We start from the raw sequence: 21,933 nt of genomic DNA on the forward strand, positions 1-21,933 counted from the left end.
GCTGTCAGGCCTGCTGTCCCTGTGCTGTGCCCTCCTGTCGCCCTGCTTGGAGAAGAAGCTGACTGAAATCCCACCCCGTCAGGGCAGTCATGTCGCGGGTGCACAGACACTGAGATTCCTCAGTGAATTCCAGGATTCAGTCTGAATCTTAGCACTGAAAAGACAGACTGAATACTTGGCCAGAAAGGCATTTTCCAGGCACCTGATGACAGAATGAGGTTCTCGGGCCTCGAGGGGTCAGCCCCGAATTGTAGGCAAGCGTGCTCATGAGCAGGGCACAGGACAGCCCTGCCTACCATGATAAAGTGCTGAGATTTGGAAAAAGCCTTTCCCACTTCCTTTCTGATTTTTGTCCCCACAGAGGTCACTCCCCAGAGTGGTACAATAAAGCCTTCGGACATCTGTGTGCAGCGGAAGTGGCCAGGATTAGAAACTCTTTTCAGCCCCTCATTGCTGAGGGTCCAGAAACTAAAATCTGAGTTTTCCCCAGTGTGACATCAAACTCAGGGAAGAGGAAGTGAACGGAAACACTTGTGGGAGAGAGTGTGCTCGTGAGAAAGCAAGAGAGAGAGAGAGAGAGACTGAGTGACATGGTTAATGCTTAAAAATGGAAACACTGAGAAGTCGGAATGTGGAAGATGCAAGAATTTCTGAGAACTTTCCTAGCCTTCCTGGAGATGGCTACATCCCTACTAATATAATATTTTTTAAAAATCAGAACATTTATCTATGTTACTTAAAATTAAATGGATTATTCCTTGTGCATTGCCTAATTTGCTATTTAAAGGCTTCTAAGAAGCATATTCTTAACTGTAAATAAATGTATGTATAGCATATGTACATACGTGTGTATATTTCTATCTTTACTGTATATATGTGCAATACCAATTTTATATATAATTGCGTCTTTTGAAAAGGAACGCGTCTGACTCAGTGAGTCCCTTCCTCACTCGCGTGGTTCTTTCCAAGTTGCTCTGGGCCCATCCCCCCACTGTCCTGTAAGCGCAGCTGAACGTGTCGCTGACTCCAAGGTGTGAAAAATCTGTCGTCTGTCAGTCTCCCCTGATGTTTAACCAAAGATTAGCTAACCAAAGGAAAACAACATCCAAAGGTTCTTAGGTGTTGAGGGTTGGTTTGTCTTATTCAAAAACGGGAGCGTGGGGTGTTGGATAAAGCCAGGAAAAGAATACTTACTCCTCTTAAAAGCACAGAAGTGGGGAAGAAGTTGTGACCAAAGGTAAGGCTGGGTTACCAGTTGCCAGTGGACCCCGCCAGGTGCAGTTTCAGGTGGACGTCAGATGCCCACAGGCCGCTGGAGTCAGCGCAAGCGACTGAAAGAAACTTTATTTCCCTGCTGCTTAGAGCCAAATATCGTAGCCTTTGCGTATTCACAGCCAAAGGGAGCCTCTGTGTTTCCTCAAGTTTTCATAGATACATTTCATCCTGTTCTTAAATGTCATTCTGTATGACCAGTGGCCTGTTTGGTCATAGTTAATTGGCATTTTCTTACCAATACGTTGCACTGAATTTAACTCTGGACACCAGGCAAGGGGAGGCGATGGTCATTCGAGAGTCCTGGACCATCACAGTTTCAGGGAATTCTTACTTTGCTTCGTACGATGCTCTTAAGATATAATTCATTCAAGTTTTGCAATTCGAAAGACAGGGTTTTAAACTAACAGTAAGACCAAAACTAGGCTCTGCTATTAGTCTTAGAAAATGTAAACAGGTTTCTTAATTTCGTATTTCGTCATTAGCCAGCCAAGCCTACCCAGGTGTTTGACCCAACCTTATTTATTGTTGTATACACTAAGCTGATTGACTCTCCTTAACCAATTGCTGATAGATTTAAGTTATGGGGTTTTTTAAATTGTAATTCAACAACCGTAGAAAGGAAGATAAGTTATTATGTTTGGTTTCAGGGAGAGATTTTCTTTGGTAATCCATGAGAGATTGGTATCATAATTTAGCAACTGGTGTGGGAGGAAAAAAAGAAACTTAAATGAGTGTGTTCCCCTTTTCTGTATTGTATGCATTTATGCTATTATGTAATGTTTTTTCCTATCAGCAATGTGCAATTTTTTTATTGAGAGAAATAAAAAATGCTATCTATGAGTTCTGTATGGTGCAAGGGAAATCATACTATTTGAATTATGACCCAGGAATTTTTCGCTTCCTTGCCTACGCAAGACGGTGCTGGCAAACTCCTAATTTTCAATTTGGGCGGTGCTCTGTGAGCTCACTTCCGCCGTGCATCTTAAATTTCACCGCATAGGCTGGATTACTGTCCTCATGCAAAGACAAGATTAATGAAGTTTAGTCCAGTTCAACACCCATCCAGGGATGGAACCCGAGGTGTTTGGAAAACATGATAGACACGCAAGGATGAATCATATTAAATCACCGAGTTTAGCGCGCACACGAATCACCTGGAGATCTTGTTCAAACGCAGACTCTGATTCAGGCGGTCTGGAGTAGGGGTCTGCATTTCTAACAAGTCTCGGGGATGCTCGTGCTGCTGGCCCAGAGACCACACGCTCTGGGAAGCAAAAGGATGCTAAAAACAAGTATGATTGTATTTCTGACTCCTCCTCTCTTCAAGTTGTCTGACTGACTTTGCTATTTTTACGCACGTACTAATCCCGTCACTGCTGCATAACAGAGTGCGTCTAAAAAAAAAAAGGAAAATGGAGGGAAAAGCTGCATCGAGCTTGTTTGTCAAATACCACAGTGTTTTATTCATTGTTATCTTGCCAATGGAAATAAAATATGATATTGCATTTAAATATTATATTTATACCTCATGTATATTTTTACCTCAATTGTTGGTATCAATCATCAATTGTAAATAAATAATTGCCAAGGCAAATAAATTTATATACATTAAATATTTCCTATTTTCTATAAAATATATGTGGATTTTCATGCTTCCTCCTGTAAGTGGAAAACCCATATTCAGTATCTCTCCCAAGTACAAGGATGTTGTTACCAACATTCACTGGCAGTCGGGGCGCCTTGATTTCTGTCTAAGGCATCAAAGTGATGGAAGGGCTTAATTTTTACATCTCATTGTTCTTAAGTCTGGAAGTTATAAAAACACATTTATGGTATTTTTATCAAAGATTCAGTAAACTCTAGCTACATTTCATTTTCCCTGAGTAGACAAGAAATTGAGGTGTGATGTGACGTCTGGCTGCACCGCTAGACCGCGAAGAGTAGCCACCTCTGACTCTAAGCCTCCTGCCCTCCTTCTATTTGTTCTCTGCGTTTAAGTAAGAGGAGCAAACCAAGTAAGCGGGAGCAGCCTAGCATTCTCAGCTACAGGCTGCAGAAGCTACAGCAGCCCAAAAGACCATACGCCCCATAAAAATGTTCCAAATTCCGCTCCCTGCATGTCTCCCTCATGCCTTCCCCCTGTACTTGAAAGGTGTGCCTTTCAGAGGCAACGGAGGAATTTCAGTTGCCCTCTTTCCTCTCCCATGTGAACGAAGAGAACATGGTGGTCATTCTAGCAGCCACTGGTTACAGATGTCCTGAGACCCTAGACCATATGAATTCAAACTTGATTGCAAGCATACTTTACTTTCTTAGGTATGACATTGTTCTACTTCCGTCTTTTGATATTTGGCTGCAGAAAAACTGGTTGGTTATATGTCTTCTTCTCGGGAAGATAACGCAGAAGAATAAAATAGACCCCAGCGACACCCACACTGACACAGAAACAAAATCAGTGGGGGCTGACTGCACAAGGGATTAAGAAATAAACACATGAAGATACAGCATTGTAACACTGAAAAGCCACAATGTTTGATAACTGACAACATGCGATGTCGGACTTGCCTTAGGCAGACTACATCCTTCGTAGATTGAATGTTGACTTCCATTCTAGCAATCCCACCCAGCAGGCCACCCAGATGCCTCTCAACCCACATCCTCCTTGTGCACAGACGAGGCTCAAAATCCCCAGTCATGCTGTTCCTTTGAAGCAAAACTTCCTGCATCATTTGTTCACGCAGAGCGTGTTCACTGAACACGGCACAGGGGTGGGACACTGGGCAGACAGAAGGGTGGATACAAAGAAGACAGAACTAGAAGCAGCAGTCCCTTCTTGTCACCAGTTAGCAAATACTGAGCCACTGCTCCCAGCAGAAATATACGGCTAGGTTCCTATGAGCCTCTACTCACAACATTTTTGTCAACCAATCAGCATATAACCTTGTTCTATGTCCATTCCTGTTTAAACACGCCTTACTTAATGTAAGTTTCTTACAACTATTTATCCACAGTATTTCTTTATAGTAAAACAATAGTCAAGAAAGGCTTAGTATTTTCTGGACCCTGAGTAATGTGACAATAAATTTCTTTGGCTTTCAGCCTCACCGCAATGCTTTTTTTTTAATGCGCCATCATCTCATGAATTCACAAATTAGCAGCTTTCCATCTTTTCCACAGCTTCTCATCATGCATCACCTGCATTACTTTCCAGGGTAGCCTCACTTGCAGATCATGCATTTCCCTTCCTTTTTCTAGATGTACCATACTGTCGATCAATTAACATTGAACTCACAGCCAACAACACTAAAACTCTTGGCTAAGCAAAGCTTATCTAACACACTTATTTCCTCTGTAAGGCATATTCCAAAGAACACCAGACAGCACTCAGCACTGTACCTGGGGGCCACTTTAAACAGCAAAATCACTGACAAAAAGCACAAAAATGGGGAAGGGGGAATGTGCTACTAAATACACCATGAAAAGGATATATTTTTTACGGTATGAGGGCTGAAACAGGAAGGCAGAGGTCACATGTGCTTGATCTCAGCTGGGAATGCATGAACATCACTGACTCGTCCAGTTTTGTGCCATTCTGCACATATCTAGGAATGACCAGGAAAGAACAGTGAGTATTGACTTGGGGATTACAAAGAAGTTTTCAAAAGTCGGCAAATTTGCAAATACAGAATCTGCAAGTAATGAGGATGAATATATATATATATATATATATATATATATATATATATATATATATATATATATATTATATACAGTAAGTTACTGTGGAGTCTATGAAGCCCAGAGGTGGTGACCCCCAGGGACTTGGGAAGAGTGAGCAGCACAGGGAAAACTTACGAAGTGAAGGGAAAGGATGGGCTTGGGCATCAGATGGAGGTTGGGCGTGGCTAAAGCAGAGTATCAGAGGATACAGAGGACGGCAGTGAGTAGGGCAGGAGATAAAGCTGGATGGTCACAGACCAGGAGTTTTAAAGCTGCAGCAGGGATTTGGGACTTTATTGAGCCAAAAAGCAGAGAAATGAATTCATATTTGTTTTGATGGCAGAGACTTAAAATGGGCTAAAAGAGAATGGGCATATCCCCATATGCAGGAGCAAGGGTATGAAGACACCCCCATCTTTGCTTTTTTCCCTCTCCCTTTTGTTTCCACATAGGTAGAAATAAATAAAGTGATTGATAGCACTGGTCTTCCTGAGCTGATACTAATCCATGATAACTTGCCTTTCCTTTCGTTCTAGAATGTGTTGCTTTCCCCTATTTCCTATTACATGTGCGGTATTTATGTAAATTTAGTATTCATCTGACAACCTCAGAAAAGACACTTTCAAACCAAAATGCCAAGACTCCAGATCAGTCTAGGTGCTATATGATCTGAAGATGCCAAGAGCTGGTGGGATGAGCTTACTGGTGGGATCTCCAAGGACAAACTCCAAATCAGCAGGAAAAGCTGGCCTGGCAGCCTGACTTCTGCCTCTCTCATTACAATGCCCATTGCTTGTCCCAGGGGGTAAGCTGGTTCTGGTGATGAGAGATCTCTGACTCTGGACTCCCTGCTCACTGAGAGAAGACATCTCTAATTTATATAAAGTGGAGCCTGAGCTGTTACTGTGCCTCCTCCCTCAACTCCAGCATGGCCAAGACATGGATCTAAGACCCCTCCCATGGGCCAAACCGAAATCTGTCCTTTTCTCCTTAACCCAGGACCTCATGGGTGCTAAGGAGGAAATTCCAGCCATTAGAATGACTAGCAGCTGAGATGAGGACAGACTGGAGTGATGAAGGGCAGATTGATGGCGGGAAATCCAAGCAGAAGGCCATCGTTACAGTCCAGGTGGAAATATTTGTGGGGAAAGAAGTGGAGAGATTTTTAAGGACATTTCTGCACTGGAATTAATAAGATTTCTGTATTAGCTGGTTGTGGAAGGGTAGGGAAATGGAAGTAAGTAAAGATGACTCTGAGTTTCTAACTTAGAAAATGTGTGCGAAGAGGAAGAACAAGTTTCAGATGGGAATAAGGCAGATGGGAATAGGACCATCCAGGTGGAGGTCCCCAGTAGCCAGCTGGACACACAAGGTCTGAAACTCAAGCTAAAGCTGTGTTCCTTAGGCCGCTTCCGTTTTGTCATTCCTGCCTCTTCTGACCATACACTTAATGGCCCAGTGATACCGACCGCGGTTTCACATCTCTGTGACTTTGCATTGACCTTCTCTCCATCTTGTTGGTCATATGATAGCCTATTTATTCCTCAAAGCCCTATTTGGGTGTGGACTTTCCTGACCATCCCTCTCCAATCCACCTGTTTCTTCCATATTTCTCTTATTGCATGGATCACATTGCAGTTCATTATTCAGCAAGAAATCTAAGTCTCCTGCTAGATTATAAACTCTAAAGGCCAAGGACCGTATCTTGCCTCCATTTAAAACTCCAGATCTTAGACCTCCGCACATCACTTCACAAATATTGTGACAATGAAGTGGGCATACAAAACCTGGATGTTAGGATGACAGAGGCCATAGACAGGGAAGTCATAACCTAGGGACATTGTGTAAAGTTTTCCAAAGCTAATGAAATAACTTACATTTTGTGCTTTGACTGCTTCACCTCTCAAGAGTACAAAGAATAGAGATTCACTGGTCCCCCCAAGAAGTTAAATTTGGCTGTTTCTGAAATTAGTAAATGCTAACCACCTGCTTGCAACAAATAAAACAGTTTGATTAGGTCATTCATCCAATAAATAGGTACGGAGCACTCATTACGTGCCAGACACTGTTCTAGGCGTTAAGTAAATAAAACCGTGAATAAAATCAATGAACAAAAAGATAAAAATCCCTCTCCTTGAGGAGCTTATGATCTAGTGGGAAAAAATAGCCAAGAAACAAGATAAATAACTGGTCATGTACACTCCACAGAGAAAAATAAAAACAGGTAGAAGATAGATTGGGTGGTCAGGAAAAACCTTACTTAGTGATACCCTGAGCATTTTTCTCTCCAGTTCCACTAGAGTTTCTAAAATTACAGTATGGGAATGATCAATTAATTAATCGATTTGCAGAGAACTATTTCCTGTGAAGGAAAAGAAGTACAGCAACAGCAGACGAACGAATCCCCTGAGAACGACACCTGCTGCTGCCTAATGGCTGCATCTTCCAAGCCAGTCAGAAAGGGGGGCAAGCAGGGATGCTCGGGTGTTAGAAATCCGCATGTCCCAGACTGTAACGTTTTCTTCTTATGCCTACATGATCAAATCCCCTGCTGTTCTGGTTTCCAGATATTAGCATGTCTCAGAGGTCCCCGGGTACTTCAGGGCGTGCCGGAGACCAGGTCTCTGGTGTGCTCGGGAGTAGCCCCCGTTCTCTAGTTTTGACGTCCTCATCGCACCCCACACAGTAGCCACCCCTGCTGACAACGACCCCGTCAGCTCACTGTTGGGCTCCACACATGCCCTTTCTTCTCTTGTCATATTGACCTATGGGGGTCTTTAGGGCGTTGGGGGGAGACCCAGTTCTCCCCTTGATACCTCTGTAGGGAGCTGCCCCCAGCTCTTCCCTAAATCCCCACAGCATACCTGGCTGAGACCAGGGTGTCACTTGTAGTAAGACTCAACCCATATATCGGGGAGAAGTTCAAAATAAAGTATAATTAAAGCTGTGCCTAAAAGTGGTTCATCTTCCAGCCTACTGACCCACGCCTGACCTTAGAGCCCCCAACTGTCCAGCCTGCCCTGCTTCACCCCTGCCGGCTGAGCCTCTCTGCTCTGGCACGGGTGAACATATTCACCTGCCAGGAAGGGCCTGCCTGACCCCAAGCCCCCCTCTCTCTAAGACCCTTGCCCCTGAGTCTTCGTAATGGGATAAGCTACCACTGATTGGCAAAAGGAATGAGTACCAACTCACGTGGGAGAAGATCCAGTTCCACCATCCCTCGTAGGGCCGGACTCAACCCTCTGGAGTCCAGACAATAATCACACATCAGAACTTCATTGATTCTTAGTGCCCTAAATCCGGGTTATCTCACAGGAAACACCACCATGTTGACTCCGATGGGCATGGTGGAAGAGCCAGCCGCATAATGGGGCTTCACCGCCTTTCCTTCCCTGTGCTGCCTTGGCTCTAGAGCCACTTCCAGGCTCTAGAGCCGCCTTGTTGCAGACGCCCTTCCCCACCCTGGTTTGCATCAGTCAGCCCACCTGCTGCAAAGCTGATTGATGACATTTTAATATGAATGAGTTTCAGACAGAGCTACTCCGCCATGATTTGCATAATTAAACCTTTTATCTCTTTATTGGGAATCAGAGGGCACATGGATTTCAGGCATCAGCAGGTTGGTGTGAGCTATTTTTGGAGTTCTGAAGAGCCTGAAATTACGCTACCATAGAAAATAAAGCCGAAACCTGACAGTCAACCTGGTCTTGGTGTTCCAGGATGACTGGGCTGGGCGGGAAGATTGTTCCCCTGTGTGGTCCCTACTTCCCTGGGAGGCTGGGGCGCTGCACCTTTCCTGGACCTCGGCGGGTGGGGGAGCTTGCCGTGAATTCAGAAGGACTTTTCTTGGCAGCCTCCTCCCACCTGACCCTTCCCAGCCACCTTGTCCCTCTCCCCTTCCACCACCTAAAAGCTATCTAAATCTGATCTTTCTTCTCTGAAAATCCCCAATACCTTTGGTTTCTAAGCCCCTTGGGCATTTTCTGAAGAACTCTCCAAGATGGTATAAGGTGACCATGTTGTCTACAGTCTATAATGCACAGCTTGGTCAGGAACTTTGTGCCCAAGGAGGACCCAAGGGAATTGCCCACCTCCCGTGTTAGATTGGCAGCTAAGGGCAAAAGCCTTTCCTGGGGCTGGTGGGGCAACAGGAGGCAGAACATACCCCATGAGGTAAGGGTTGATGACATCAAGTAAGGACGTGCCAACCTGGGGAGCATTGCATTAAAAAATCAGATGGCTGGATTTGGGGGTATTCATTGGTTTTCCTCAAGATCCTTCAGTGTCTCTGTTGCTCCTCATCCTAAGGGGAAAATAAAAAAGAAACAGGTATAACTGTCAATTCTGTTTGAGCCACAGATAGAGTGTGCTGCCTTCCATGGGGATGGGCAGTTCTAAGTATTTTGGAAAAGTCAAACTATGCAATCATCTGAAATTAAATATGCTCTCTGAAGAGAAGCCACTGGGGTGACACCATCCGTCACCGGGGTCTGCAGGAGCCGCCCTCTGGACGCCAAGCAAAAGGAACACATGCTCCAGAGCAGTACTTCCATTCCAGAAACTGCAAGCAACAAGAATGTTCAACTCAAAAGTAACTTGCAAATGGTTTGCAAAGGAGAGCAAATTTCTTCTTAGCTTCCCATCAGTTTGCGGTGGGTCCAGTGTAAAACCAACAGTCTGCGTACAAAGCATGAAAACTACCAGCTGGCTCAATGGAAACATCAAACCAGAGATGCAGCATTTCAAACAAATGCTGTCTGGCTGCTTGGTCCACTTTCCAGAAGCCTGCGTCTCCGTCCTGATCATCCCCAGGGAGCCCCACATGCATATTTAACAGAGCCCCATTCCCCTACCGTCGTGATGAGTAGATTACCGTTCAGGGCTCCGATGATTGCAAAGCAGACATCGAGCAGGATTCTTTCACAGGAGACGAGGGGATTTTAAACAATTGTATGCATAGTGACAGCTGTCGCTTCATGGAACTGAAGAAGGACGAGAGGGGCAGTTTTTCCCTGAAAAGACGGACGAACACTTTGTGAATTTTGTTCAAGGATTTGGGAGTGTAAAACAAACAGCTCCTCTTGTTCCCACATTCCAGGGTCAAGGTGCAATGCAGAGACTGGAGATAGGGCGTGCAAGGTGACATCCGAGCGGCACAAGTCAGGAAGGAAGCCTCCCAGCGGCAGTAAGTCCCAGGACAGGGTTAACTACACGGTGAAGCGAGTTGAGGCCAGAAGGGGGATCCAAAGCTGAAGAGTACTTGTACCCTACTCGACAAGAAGAAAACCGCACCGAGCAGCAAGCAGGTGTGGCCGTTCTCGAGAATATTCTCCAAGTCGAAACGGGAAGCCTAATGGTGGGGCGCTGCCGTGAACTGGAACTTCAGACCTAAAAGCATAAACAGGGAAGCTTCTGATCCCCTGTATGTTATGTGATCTTCATCTTCCCGCCTGTGATCATCACCGACCGTGCACGGAGTAAACTCCGTGGCAAGGAAAAAGTGAGAAGCCCGCGACAGCTGTACGCCGTGAGGTCTTGCTGTATGCCAAGGAATCTTCACACGCGTTCACATATATGTACAGATGCATGTGGACTTTACAGAGCGATCCTCACAACAATTCAACGAAATAGACATGATTATTTCTACTTTTAAAAGGAGCAGGTTGAGGCACAGAAAGGACAAGTGACTTTCCTGACATCACCCGACGAGGACTGGACTTCAAATCCAGCAAGCTGATCTTTGCCCTGCCGCCTCCCTTAATGAGAAGGAGGGTTCCTCTGTCATGGGGATGATGAAGTCAGCAGTCAGGTGTGGAAGTCAGGAAGCTCTACCGGTGTAGAGAGCAAGATGGAGTCACTCATGTCAAGCAGTGGCCTGTGTCCAGCAAGGGCAGTGAGCTCAGACCAGCACCGGCCGATAGCACTCAAACCCATAACCTGCAGAAACAGAGGAGGTCTGCAAAGGCCCAAGCCTGATGAAACCCCTTTAAAACGGGAGGATTTCTGCAGCAGACCGTTGACTCCTCGGACACTGACCCCTCCGAGCCTGACCACTTCAAAAAGGCAGCTGCCGCCCAAGGCTCTGCCCAATTGATCGCAGAACAGAGCCGAGATCCTTCGCAGCTTGACCATCGGAAGCAGTGAGTGCCGAGAGCTGCCCCGGCCAGACGGGGCCTTACCTCAACGGGGTTCAGACTGACTTCGCGTTTGGTTCCTTAACTCCCCGTTCCTTTTTCTGTCTTGCCGTGTGACGTGTAAGAAGCCAAGTTCAACACGTAGTGAAATGTCATGGAGTCTGGAATCCTGTGCACCTTGCTTTATGACTGAGGAAAGCTGAAATCGTGGGAAGACACGAGCCCGTGGGCGCCCTCATCGCACGCTCATGACAGCTGGCCGGGCCGGGCCGGGAGCAGGCTGAGCGGATCTTTGGAAGAATTGCATTTTGAATATAATTGCAAGTAATCTCCATAATGAAGAAGACAGAAAGCTGGCGAGGCTGCACAGCCAGCCCTCCGGAGAGGCCGGGTTTTAACAAAGCAAGGACACATGTTGTGGGGGGGGGGGGGACAGCGTCCCCTCCATTGCGACCTGGCTGGCGGGGGGCCGGTTCTTCTGTGATTCCTCGAGGTCAGGCCCCTTGTTCGGACCTGCGTGGTCCCAGTGTTGCCTGGCGGCACACCCACTGTGTATCCCTTCCTCTGAGCAGGCAGCCAGCCAGGAGGCTCAGCCTGACGCCCAGACATCCAGGCCAAGATTCAGATTCCGAGGCGAGGGAGAGTCCTTGACCTTTCCTACCGTTTGCGAACGTGTTGCACGAGATGACTTTTGATTCCATCTTCTGCCATCGCTCCTGTGCACACAGAGTCTCCCGAGCCTGGCGGCGGGGGGGGGGGGGGGGGGGGGGGGGGATCGTGAGAGATGATGGAGACTTCAGCGCTCCCGGGGGCCTGGCAGTCGTAACATCTAGTTCCTGGGCACAAGGCAAAATACCAAGAGGAGATTCAACACAGAGGCATAATCCCCGAGAGTCGGGTCAGGGAGCCTGAAACCCAGAATGTGCTGAGATTTTCAAAATGTATAGAGAATGGTAAAAAAGAAACAACAATAATAAAAGAAAGACTTTAAAAAGGCATATGCAGGGCTAGAACAGAGAGAAGGAGGGGCTCGGTCTCTGCCCGATGTGGGTGGTGCAATGTCGACAGAAGACAGAAGGAAAGCGAACGTTCCTTCTTCACAGCATCCTCCTCTTTCCACCCATAAACATCTCCCTCCAGAAAAATGTAGAACAAAAGTCGGTGGCGAGAGCGTAATATGTCCACAAATTATTTGATGTTTTTCCTTCAAGAGGTAGAGTTTAACTCTCCTGGCCCGGAATGTGGGCTGCATTTAGTGACTTGCTTCTCACAAATGGGCAGTGGGAGAAATAACAGAAGAAGTGTAAGGGTAGGTTTTTATTTCTCTTGCATAGACACCTAGAAGTGGAATTCCTGGACCATATGGCATATTATTTATCTAACTTTTAAGGGAAATGCCAACTCTTTTCCAGAGCGGCCTCAGCGTTTACCCTTCCCACAACCACGCGTGAGGCCGCCGGTTTCTCCACATGCTCGTCCACCTTCTGGATGAGAACCACCTTCGTGGGTAGGAAGTCATCCGCTTTCAATGGCCTTCACTGTTTCAACTTTAAGCAAAGATAGAATTTCCATGTGATCAGAAGAAATGATAGAATCCAATGAACTCAAGTTCTGGTTCTCGCTTTTTAGAAGCACTCTGCTGCCGCTGATTATGTCAAATCTGCAGTTTAAATGATCACAGGGAATGGAATAAGCACAGGGATGATGCCCAAACCAAGGCAGAACAATTCCAAACCATTCCTCGCTCTTGCTCTTGAAGAGGGTGAGACAGAGTGTATTTCTGCCCTTTCTTCCCAGGCCCCCATCTGCTATCCCCTCCGGCTGTGCCTTCTGCTTTACTGGAGCTCTTTTCCTTTTTCGGATTCCACCCTATGCGTGAGTAAGAGAAATGTGCTAAATGAGCACACCTTCAAGGGCCTTCGTGGTCCATAGGAGGAGAGCAGGAGAAAAGAAAGTCAGATGCGTTCCTTCCCAGCTGGAGACCCTGGCCAGTACTGGGGGGATGGGGAGGGTCTCTCCTGGGCAACCCCACAAACCTAGGAATGTAAGGGGGTAAACCTTTGAGAGGCATGACTGGGGGTGCAGGTGGGAGGGGGGAATCAAGCGGAAAAGGATACTCACCTTAAAATGACAAAAACAGCTCCCAGTTGCAAGTGACGGGAAGCTGATTCTATGAAACCAGAAGGAATGTTCTGCCCAGATATGCAGTTGTCAGTAGAGGAACCACAGGAAGGAAATCAGAGGTGAGCACTGGGGATACCCATCGAGGCATCGCATGCCTGGGAACAGAGAACCTGGGCCGTGGGCTTCCAGTTCTTTCCCTGAGAAGACAGGGGCCATGAGCACCCCGTTCCCCTGTCTCGCTGAATTCCGCCCTGTGTTCACTGGCCCTCTCTGAGGAGGATTTTGCTCCCACACTGGGAGGCTCCTGGGGAGATACTGTGCATGTGGGGCTGGAAGCTGGTTTTCGTCCTCAGAGCAGAGCAGCACAAGCAGAGCAAGGAGGAGAGACTGGGGAAAACGATGAGTGGAAGAAGCCCCACAGGGGGCTTCCGGGTCACGGAGAGCAGCACGCCGTCCCTGCCCCTCTGCACCCAGTGCCCCCCGGAGCCACCGAGCAGACACCCTCTGAGTCATCCGGCAACGCCTCCGCAGGGCACAAGTAGTTTTACAGAATTATTATTTCCAGTCATGGGGGACATTCGCGTGGCCAGACAGTCTCAAAAACAAGAGCCCATCAGTTCAGGTAGAGTCCTCAAGGGGGGCCCCTGTGGGCTGCCGAGGGCTCCCTGAGTCCCCGAAATCCACCTGTTTTCCAAGAACGGGTGCTCAGGGCGCCATTAAGCAAATTGAAATTGCAGTAGCCTTTCCTCTTATTGGTATTTGGACATCTCTGAAATTCAGATCAAGTACGGGGTCGTGCAAAATGGCAAAATTCACCAGGGCTTCTTTGGTCATTACCATTTAATGTGGCCATTCTCCCAAAAATGACTGTCCCATAACTGTCTCCAGAGGAACAGAACAGTTCTTAGCGGTATGTCAAGCGCAGTTTCTGAGAAGGCTGACATTTCCTAAAGCTTGTTTTGTTTTTTGGAGGACAAGCTATGAAAGGTTTGTTCTCAAATATTCCAACTGAAACCTCTACGTGAGCGTGAGTACCGAAGTAATGCAATGAATTGCTTTCAGTTTCTAATACACCCCCCCCCAAAAAAAAGTTCCGCTCAGGAGACTCAGTAGCTACACTAGAGACAGGCAAGGGGAGTGTGAAAGGAGTTTGACAGGCGGGAATCTGTAGGAGGCAAGAGCACAACACTCCCTACGAAGAGAAAAGAGCTGGGTCCGTCCTCCCCACTTGCTTTGAGAGCCCCGAGCTGCTGTTCAGATCTGCATCGAGGGTCATTGAAAAGGGGCATTTGCTATCAAGTTTAGTTAAGGTAACAGTGGGTTTAAACTAGCTCTGTGATCCATGGATAAGAAGAGATGGTAGGTTTTTAAAGGGATCAAAAGATAAAAGTCAAGGAAGCCAGGCGGATGATCCTGGAGAAGAAGGGATAAGCCAACAAGAAGGAGAAAATCAGGGGAAGGAGCGCAGGACTGCAGTTGAGGAAGACGGGGGAAGTCTGCAACTCCCCCCGAGGCTGTTCCTTATTTCCCCAGAACAGCAGATGGCCTTGAAGATTGGCTTTCGTGGTTTTTCGAGCATTCCCAGAGTCAAGAATTGTTATGCAAAGTCTTTTACGGGCAGGGATTCCAGCTTCTCTTTCTAAGAGGCTGTAACCAGGAGTTAAGAGAAATGTAGCTATTCAGAAGTTCCCTTGTACAGATTTCTATTTTTTGTTTAATTAAAATATTTAAAATATGGAGCTGGTACACCAATTGGCAGCTACGCGAAACTGTCAAGCGTGGCAAAACGGTTGTGCAACGTTCTGTCTTTTTCTGCGCACAAACACCACCTGACAAATGGAGTGATAAGGGAACACGGAGTGCCTGTTTACTTAATAGGCTGGAAAGATGAAAAAGAACTCTCCCCAGCGTGCCAAGTGCAACATAATTGCTAACACAATAGTAGCCACAGGAACAATAAGGTAGAAAAGTCAGGTCTTGTGAGAAAGGGGCTGAAAGCTTGCCTATTGGTAGCCCAGCAGTCTTTTATTTGTTTTTATTCCACAAAGAGAACATAAACGGGGAACACGCTGGCTTTTTAAATAGTTCATTCCCTCCCTCCCTCGCCCTTATTTATTCCTTCCTCCCTCCCTCTCTCCCCCTCACCTCCCTCCCACCACCCTCCTTCCCTCCTTCCTCCCTCAACCACACTAAGTGTTCTGTGGTAACGACCTAGCATTATAAACAAATACACACATTCACAAACATATACTTACAAATGACAGACTTCGGTCATTGGTTATTAGTATTACTTGCAGAAATGCAGCGTTAGACATTTCTGCAGCTACATTTTCTCACTCGATAATACTTCATAGAAATCCTAAACAAGTCAAGTGATTTTGCTATAACACATTCTTTTTAATGGCTGCATAATGTTTTACGGCATTTTAACATTTTTTTATCTTAAAGATTGATTCAACCATTCCTCTATTTATGGGGGGATTCACCTTGTTTCAGGATGTTAACTGTACGAATAATGCTGTAATAAACATGATACGTCTATTCTTATGAAATTACATTATTACAGTAATGTATTTTTATTTCTTTGGAATAGCTTCCCAGGGATGAGACTGGTGGATCAAAGTGTATGAGAATTTTTGTTTTTAGAAGATAGTGCCATACTGTGGTTAAAAAAGGACTGTGACAATTCACACTGCATTTGCAAAGTACAAAAGTACCTTTTCCTCTGCATCCTTACCTCTAAAGAGAAAAGGGTGTTGTCGTTCTATTGTTTTTGTTAATTACGTGGTTATAAAGGGCGACTGCATTGTTACTTGAATTTGTATTTCTTTGATTACGGATGATTTTAAATATCCATACTTTATGGCCATTATGCCCACTTTTGGGTAAATTAACCATTTCATACCTATTTTTATTATCTGTTGCCCATTTGTGAGGACTCTTGGTATTTAAAAGATACTAACTTTGTATCTGTCATCTGTGATGCAAATATATTTTTGCCTCTATAATTCCTCAGTGACCTTGTTTAAGTCTTCTATTGCTGTTGGTTTCTTGTCTTGGGTGAGCACAGTCTCCACAAATCCTAAATTGTGTGTAGATGCTCTTAGATTTTTTCTGTAATTTAGATAATTCATTTATCTACTCAATGATTTATCTTTATATCTAATTCTTTACACTGAAGTCTTCAGTTATCTGGAATTTATTTCTATAAATGCTGAGAGAAAATGTACATTTCTATTTTCTTCCAGATGGATAGCCAATTGAGCCTGCACCTGCCTTCTCACACTGAATCGAAATGTCAACTTCACGATAGATTAAAATAGCATGTATTTCGGAATCCAGATTTTCCATTCAATTCCTCTACCATATTTATTTATTTCAAAAACCAATGCTCTATTTATCTGATTGTAGTGGCTACATACTGTGTGTTAAGATCTGTACTCACTAGTCTTTTTTTATACATTTTATTCCTGGGCTTTCAGTTTTTTTCCAAATAAGCTTTAAGAACATTTTGTATTATTTTTAGGTCTTACAATTCTAATTGGAATTGTAGTATATATCATAATTAATGTATGTATAAATATTACATATCCATGTATACAGTGAATTTGGGGAGAGCTAACGTTTTAATTACCGTCAGTCTATACATCTAAGAACTCAGTATATATCTAAGAACTTTGTGTAATTTTCCATTAGTTTGAATCTTGTTTTTAGGGTTTTATACCTTTATTCACACCACATTGCTTTGCATTGTATTGCAACCACAAATTAAATTTTCCCATTTTCCCATTTAGGTGATTTCTGCTATTCATTGTTATATGTATTTTTTGATCTCTCTATCTTACCAATTCCAGTGCTTTTTTCTTAAGTCTCTTGGGTTTCCCAAGAACATAATATTATTAACAAAAATAGAAAGTTTTATCCTTTCTTTTCCAATGTTGATGCAAATTATCTTACTGTCTTTTCTTACTACATTTGCTAGAACTTCTAAGAAAATGTTGAATAATAATGATAGGAGCAAGCAATCTTATCTAGTCCCTGGTCATAATTAAAGTGATTTTAGTGTTTTAGTGTTAGGATAATGTTTACTGATGTTTTGTAGTCTTTATCATACTTAAAAAATTCCCCTTTTTTTTTAAAGATTTTATTTATTTCTTTGAGAGAGAGAGAGTGAAAGAGCACAAGAAGGGGGAGCAGCAGAGGGAGAAGGAGAAACAGCCTCCCCGCTAAGCAGAGAGCCTGATGAGGGACTCAATCCCAGGACCCTGGGATCACGACCTGAGCTGAAGGCGGACACTTAACCATCTGAGCCACATAGGTGCCCTAAAAAGTTTCCTCATGTACATAGATTCTTTAAAGTTATTGTTAAGAATAGCTGCTGAATGTCTATCAAAATGGCTTTTCAGCATCTATTGTCATGTTCATTTAATTTTCAGCTTTAATATGCTGATGTAATGAATTATGTTGTTTGATTTCCTGATACCTACACAACCTTGCATTCTTGCAATGCACTCTACTTGGCCATTGTTTCTTAATCTTGGATTAAGATTATTGGATTATTGTAGCTAATATCACATTTAAAGTGTTTCGAATCTATATGAATCAATCTTTTTGCAGTATCTTTATCAGGTTATAGTAATAAGATTGCTTTCATAAATACAATGACAATTTTTTCTCTGCTGTAGTCTTAAATTACATCAGAACTGCTTGCCCTTTAAGGTTAAATAGTGTTCAGCTATGAAATCGTCAAATCCTGTTAACTTTTTCAATAATACATTTTTAATCACCTTTATCATCTCTTCCATGGTGCTCGGTCTAGTCAAAGTTTCTACTTCTTCATTCAATTTTAATAATTTATATTTTCCTAGGAGATCATCAGAGGTTTTTAGGTTTCCAAATTACCTTCTAGAGATTAAGGTTTTCTGTGTGGTCAAGTACATGATCAATTATTTTTGTAAATATTGTATGGATGTTAAAAAAAGTGAATGCTCTTTAGGAGTCAGTGAATAAATAGATTTGTATTTAATGAATAGAAAAATTTTGAATGCACCTTGTAGACCCAAGCAACAGGCCTAGGATAAATAGGTCCACTTTCCATGTCTCTCCCTTTGCCCATCTCCAGAGTTTTCTCTAGGGTGTTCACCACACCTGTACCCGGTGGCTAGGGAACTCCTATCAACACTTAGGTCTCAGCCTCATGTCACTTCCCCCAGGAAGTCCTCCTTCATACCCTAAACTAAGTTGGGGAAACAGTCTTACAATACACAGAACTTTTTCTCCTTTGCACTTGCCTCATTTGTAATTACATGGTGATTTGTATAAATAATAGAGTAACGTCTTTCTGTCCTACTATCTACTAAGCTCCATGAGGGTTAAATAACATCTGGTTTATCTGATCCTCAAAGCACAGTTGAACATGGTAGAGCGCCTGGCACAGAGTAGGCAGGCACTATTTCTTAGATGAATGATGAATGAATGAATGAATGAATGAATGAATGATCTGGTCCTCAGAAGAGTTATACATTCAGAAAGTGTCACGGGCAGTTCCACCACATGGTTGGAAACCCAGGCTGGGTCAAAGGATGATGAAGCAGAATGCAAGAAAAACAGCAGAGTTGAAAGACTGAGGGGAAAAGATGTCCTGGCTCCCACGAGCCCACGAGTCTCCGTGTAAAGTTTGAGTGAGACGCCCAACTGCAATCCCAGTCTGCCGCTTTGTCAGATGCACCATGGCCTGGAATTCCTCTTTTTCCTGAAGCTAAAAACCGAAGCAGATTTTCTTTGTTTTTACCGATGCCTGTTTTCTATTCAGGATACCATGTTTCACGTAGTTGTCCTCTCCCTCAGGCTTCTCCTGCTGTGTATGATTCTCTCATTTTGTATGACCTCTTGGTGCTTTTTGTGCTCTTTTATTCCTCCCGTTTTATGCTTATTTTGTATTCGGTTTGGTTTACTTTGTTGTCTCCTTTTCCTTTTGCTATCGTTTTGATCGTTTGCATAGGTTTCTTTTTCATGTTGTTAAGACTGATGTCCTACTGTAACCTCCTATTCCATAAATGTTTGCTTCCCCTCTCTAGGGGCTTAAAATAAAACATACATTTCTGTCATTTTCTTTATTAAAAAAAACCACAAGCTATAATTTATCCCTTCACCAAGGTAGTCTATTGAATAGGATCAGTCTTCTCAATGTTTTCACTACTGTTCTCAACTCTGCCCTCATGCAGACCAAGATAAAATCTTCCTAATGCTTTGCCCCATTGCTTTTCTCTTCCTTCACCCCTAGCTCCTAGATTTCTCTTAAATAGCTCAGCACTTTAAGTTCCAAATTATTCTTAGAATTACCCTTACATAGTTCCTTCCTATTTTAAGACTTCTTATCTGGAGTTGCTGGTATACAATCCTGGTCTCTTGCTGTCCGTTTGGATCGAGTTATGTGTGCATTGCTGACTACAGCTTCTCCTCCCCCCCGCCCCCCTGCTCCTGTAATTTCAGTGGTGGTATGGGTAGTGGGTGGAGGTTTGCCTGCTATGTCCTCCCCTAGTAGTTTCTTCTAGAGTCTCAGATACACAAGTAATACACTGTCTGGATCACATGACACCCACCTTTACCTCCATCCTGAGAGGTGACTGACATGCTCAATGAGAAAGGTGGCATTTCTCTCTCCACAGGCAGAGATGGCCCTCCATCTTCTAGTTAAGGTGTCGCAGAGCAAACATCAAAGGGTATTGATTCTTTAAGCAACCAGTTATTTCTGTCTGGAAGTTTGTAATGGTTTCTCTCCATTCTTGGAGTTGAAGAATTTTCCAGACTAGCTTTGGTGACTTTTTTTTTCTCATCCCTTCTGTTTGGAGCTCTGTGAATAGTTTCAGTCTGCACATTCAGGTCTTTCTTAATCTTGAGGACATTTTCTTCTTTCATTAGTTTAATTATTGCCTCTTCTCCATCTGCTCCTTTTCTCCTTTCTAAATCTTCTTTTACTCACGTTAGTTCTTCCAGATACATCCACCAAAAATCTATTTTTTTCCTCTCGTGATTATCTCGTCCTTGTTCTTTTGTTCTGTGTTTTAAGATATTACTTCCAGTTGACTTTCCAGGTCACTAAGAGTCTCAACAGTGACCACTATTCTCCTCCAATTCATTTGCTAGCATTTTTAGTTCAAAAGTCACGCAGAAAGCCTTTACAAAGCACAATTGACTACTCTGACATATTTCTATATTTTGGTTTAAGGTTTAATCTTTCATTTTGGGCTTGTCCTGTGTGTTCTGCTTGTTTTTCCTCTCTCAGACTCCTGGGTCCTCTCTGAACACTGGAGCTTAGGTCCAATTATTGGTGTTTTCAAATGATGCCACAGAATGGTGGTTCGCAAAGTGTGGTCTGCAGAGTTCTGCCAGCCCCCAAGACTTGTTCAGGGCACCTACATGATCGAAATGCTTTTGTAATAATCCTGTCATGTTATTTGCCCTTTTCCCTATGTTGACATTTGCTCTGATGACACAAAAGCAATGAATCAGAGCATTGTCACTAAAATGCGTCAGCTGTCATTGTTTCCTTCACCACCATGTACAAGAAAATGAAGAATTAAAGACTTGAGCCCTTCTAAAGGTCTCACTGCACCAAAAGGCAAAGCTGGGCCCACATCCAGCTCTCTGGCCCAGCGTCACAGACGCCAGACTGCTCTGCAATCTCCCTCTCTCCTTGGAACCAGCTCTGATTGTGGGGAGAGGAAAAATAAGATGAGAATAAAAATAGCCATAAAACATACAGTACTTTTTACAAGAGTAGTGACTAAGGAAAGAAAACAATCCATTCTCCTCAGGCTGTCTTGTCTGTAACGCTGCCCAGCACCTAATGTGTTGCTTGGACAACCAGAGAAAGCCTGGCAGCTCCTCAGCTCCTGAGCAAGGCTGGCCCTGGCCAGACTCCGGGAGGGACCCCTGACTCAACGTTCACTTAACCCGACCCCGAATTGACCTCTGCCTCTGTGTCAGGGCTGTATCTTTCATCAGGATAAAAATGAAACTTGGGCTCTTGGTTAAAGAACCTTATCCTCCTGTTTCTTCTATGGTATCGTTTCCTTCTTCTGGGAGCAGGGCTGGATACCTAGCTTAAAGGACCCGATGCAAAATGAACACGAAAGCCCCTGGTGAAAGATCAGGGAAAAGTGCTATTAAAGGTGCTAAAATATAAAAATTTTCCTTTAAAGACTTTTTGTTACCTACAAAAGAGCAATAGGAGTAATAGTGATACACGAGTAACAACATAAACCTGCATAATGTGCAAAATAATATTTTGGTGCCATCATTTTATATAATGGGATAATGATTGTACTTTATTAGTATGATATCTTGATTGATCCTACGATTTTTCCGTCTTTTCTGCAAATTCATTAGATCATCAAAAGCTATACTTCTAACAACTTTATTTTTAATAGCTATCGATTTAAAGCGATATTGGTCACTCTTCCAAGATTACAAAAATTTTTATCATTTTTAATTTTGAGAAGGATCTTTGTGCATATGCATCTGTTAATGGAGCTATCGAGAGCATTTTATAGGCTGAGACAACATTGTTGGGATGATTTGGGGATATTATATTGGGATAAATTTCTAGTAAGTGATATCGAAATAGAAATTTTATTACATCTGGAACTGATAATCATCACAATAATTTTTTCTGAAA

At 43.9% G+C, this 21,933-nt stretch overlaps 1 protein-coding gene across 16 annotated transcripts in view; it reads left to right on the top strand.

Moving 5' to 3' along the window:
- The window catches only part of STARD13 (StAR related lipid transfer domain containing 13), a 513,739-nt gene extending 510,830 nt beyond the window's left edge, over window positions 1-2,909 (top strand). For all 16 annotated transcript variants that reach the window (XM_044381756.3, XM_048215633.2, XM_044381754.3 and 13 more), the window contains one exon: window positions 362-2,909. In XM_044381756.3, coding sequence (XP_044237691.1) covers window positions 362-479 — 118 coding nt within the window. In that variant the 3' untranslated portion in view covers window positions 480-2,909. The remainder of the gene's footprint in view (window positions 1-361) is intronic.
- Window positions 2,910-21,933: the final 19,024 nt, after the last annotated feature.

The sequence above is a fragment of the Ursus arctos genome, unplaced genomic scaffold, assembly GCF_023065955.2.
Source record: "Ursus arctos isolate Adak ecotype North America unplaced genomic scaffold, UrsArc2.0 scaffold_10, whole genome shotgun sequence".
Classification (NCBI taxonomy): domain Eukaryota; kingdom Metazoa; phylum Chordata; class Mammalia; order Carnivora; family Ursidae; genus Ursus; species Ursus arctos.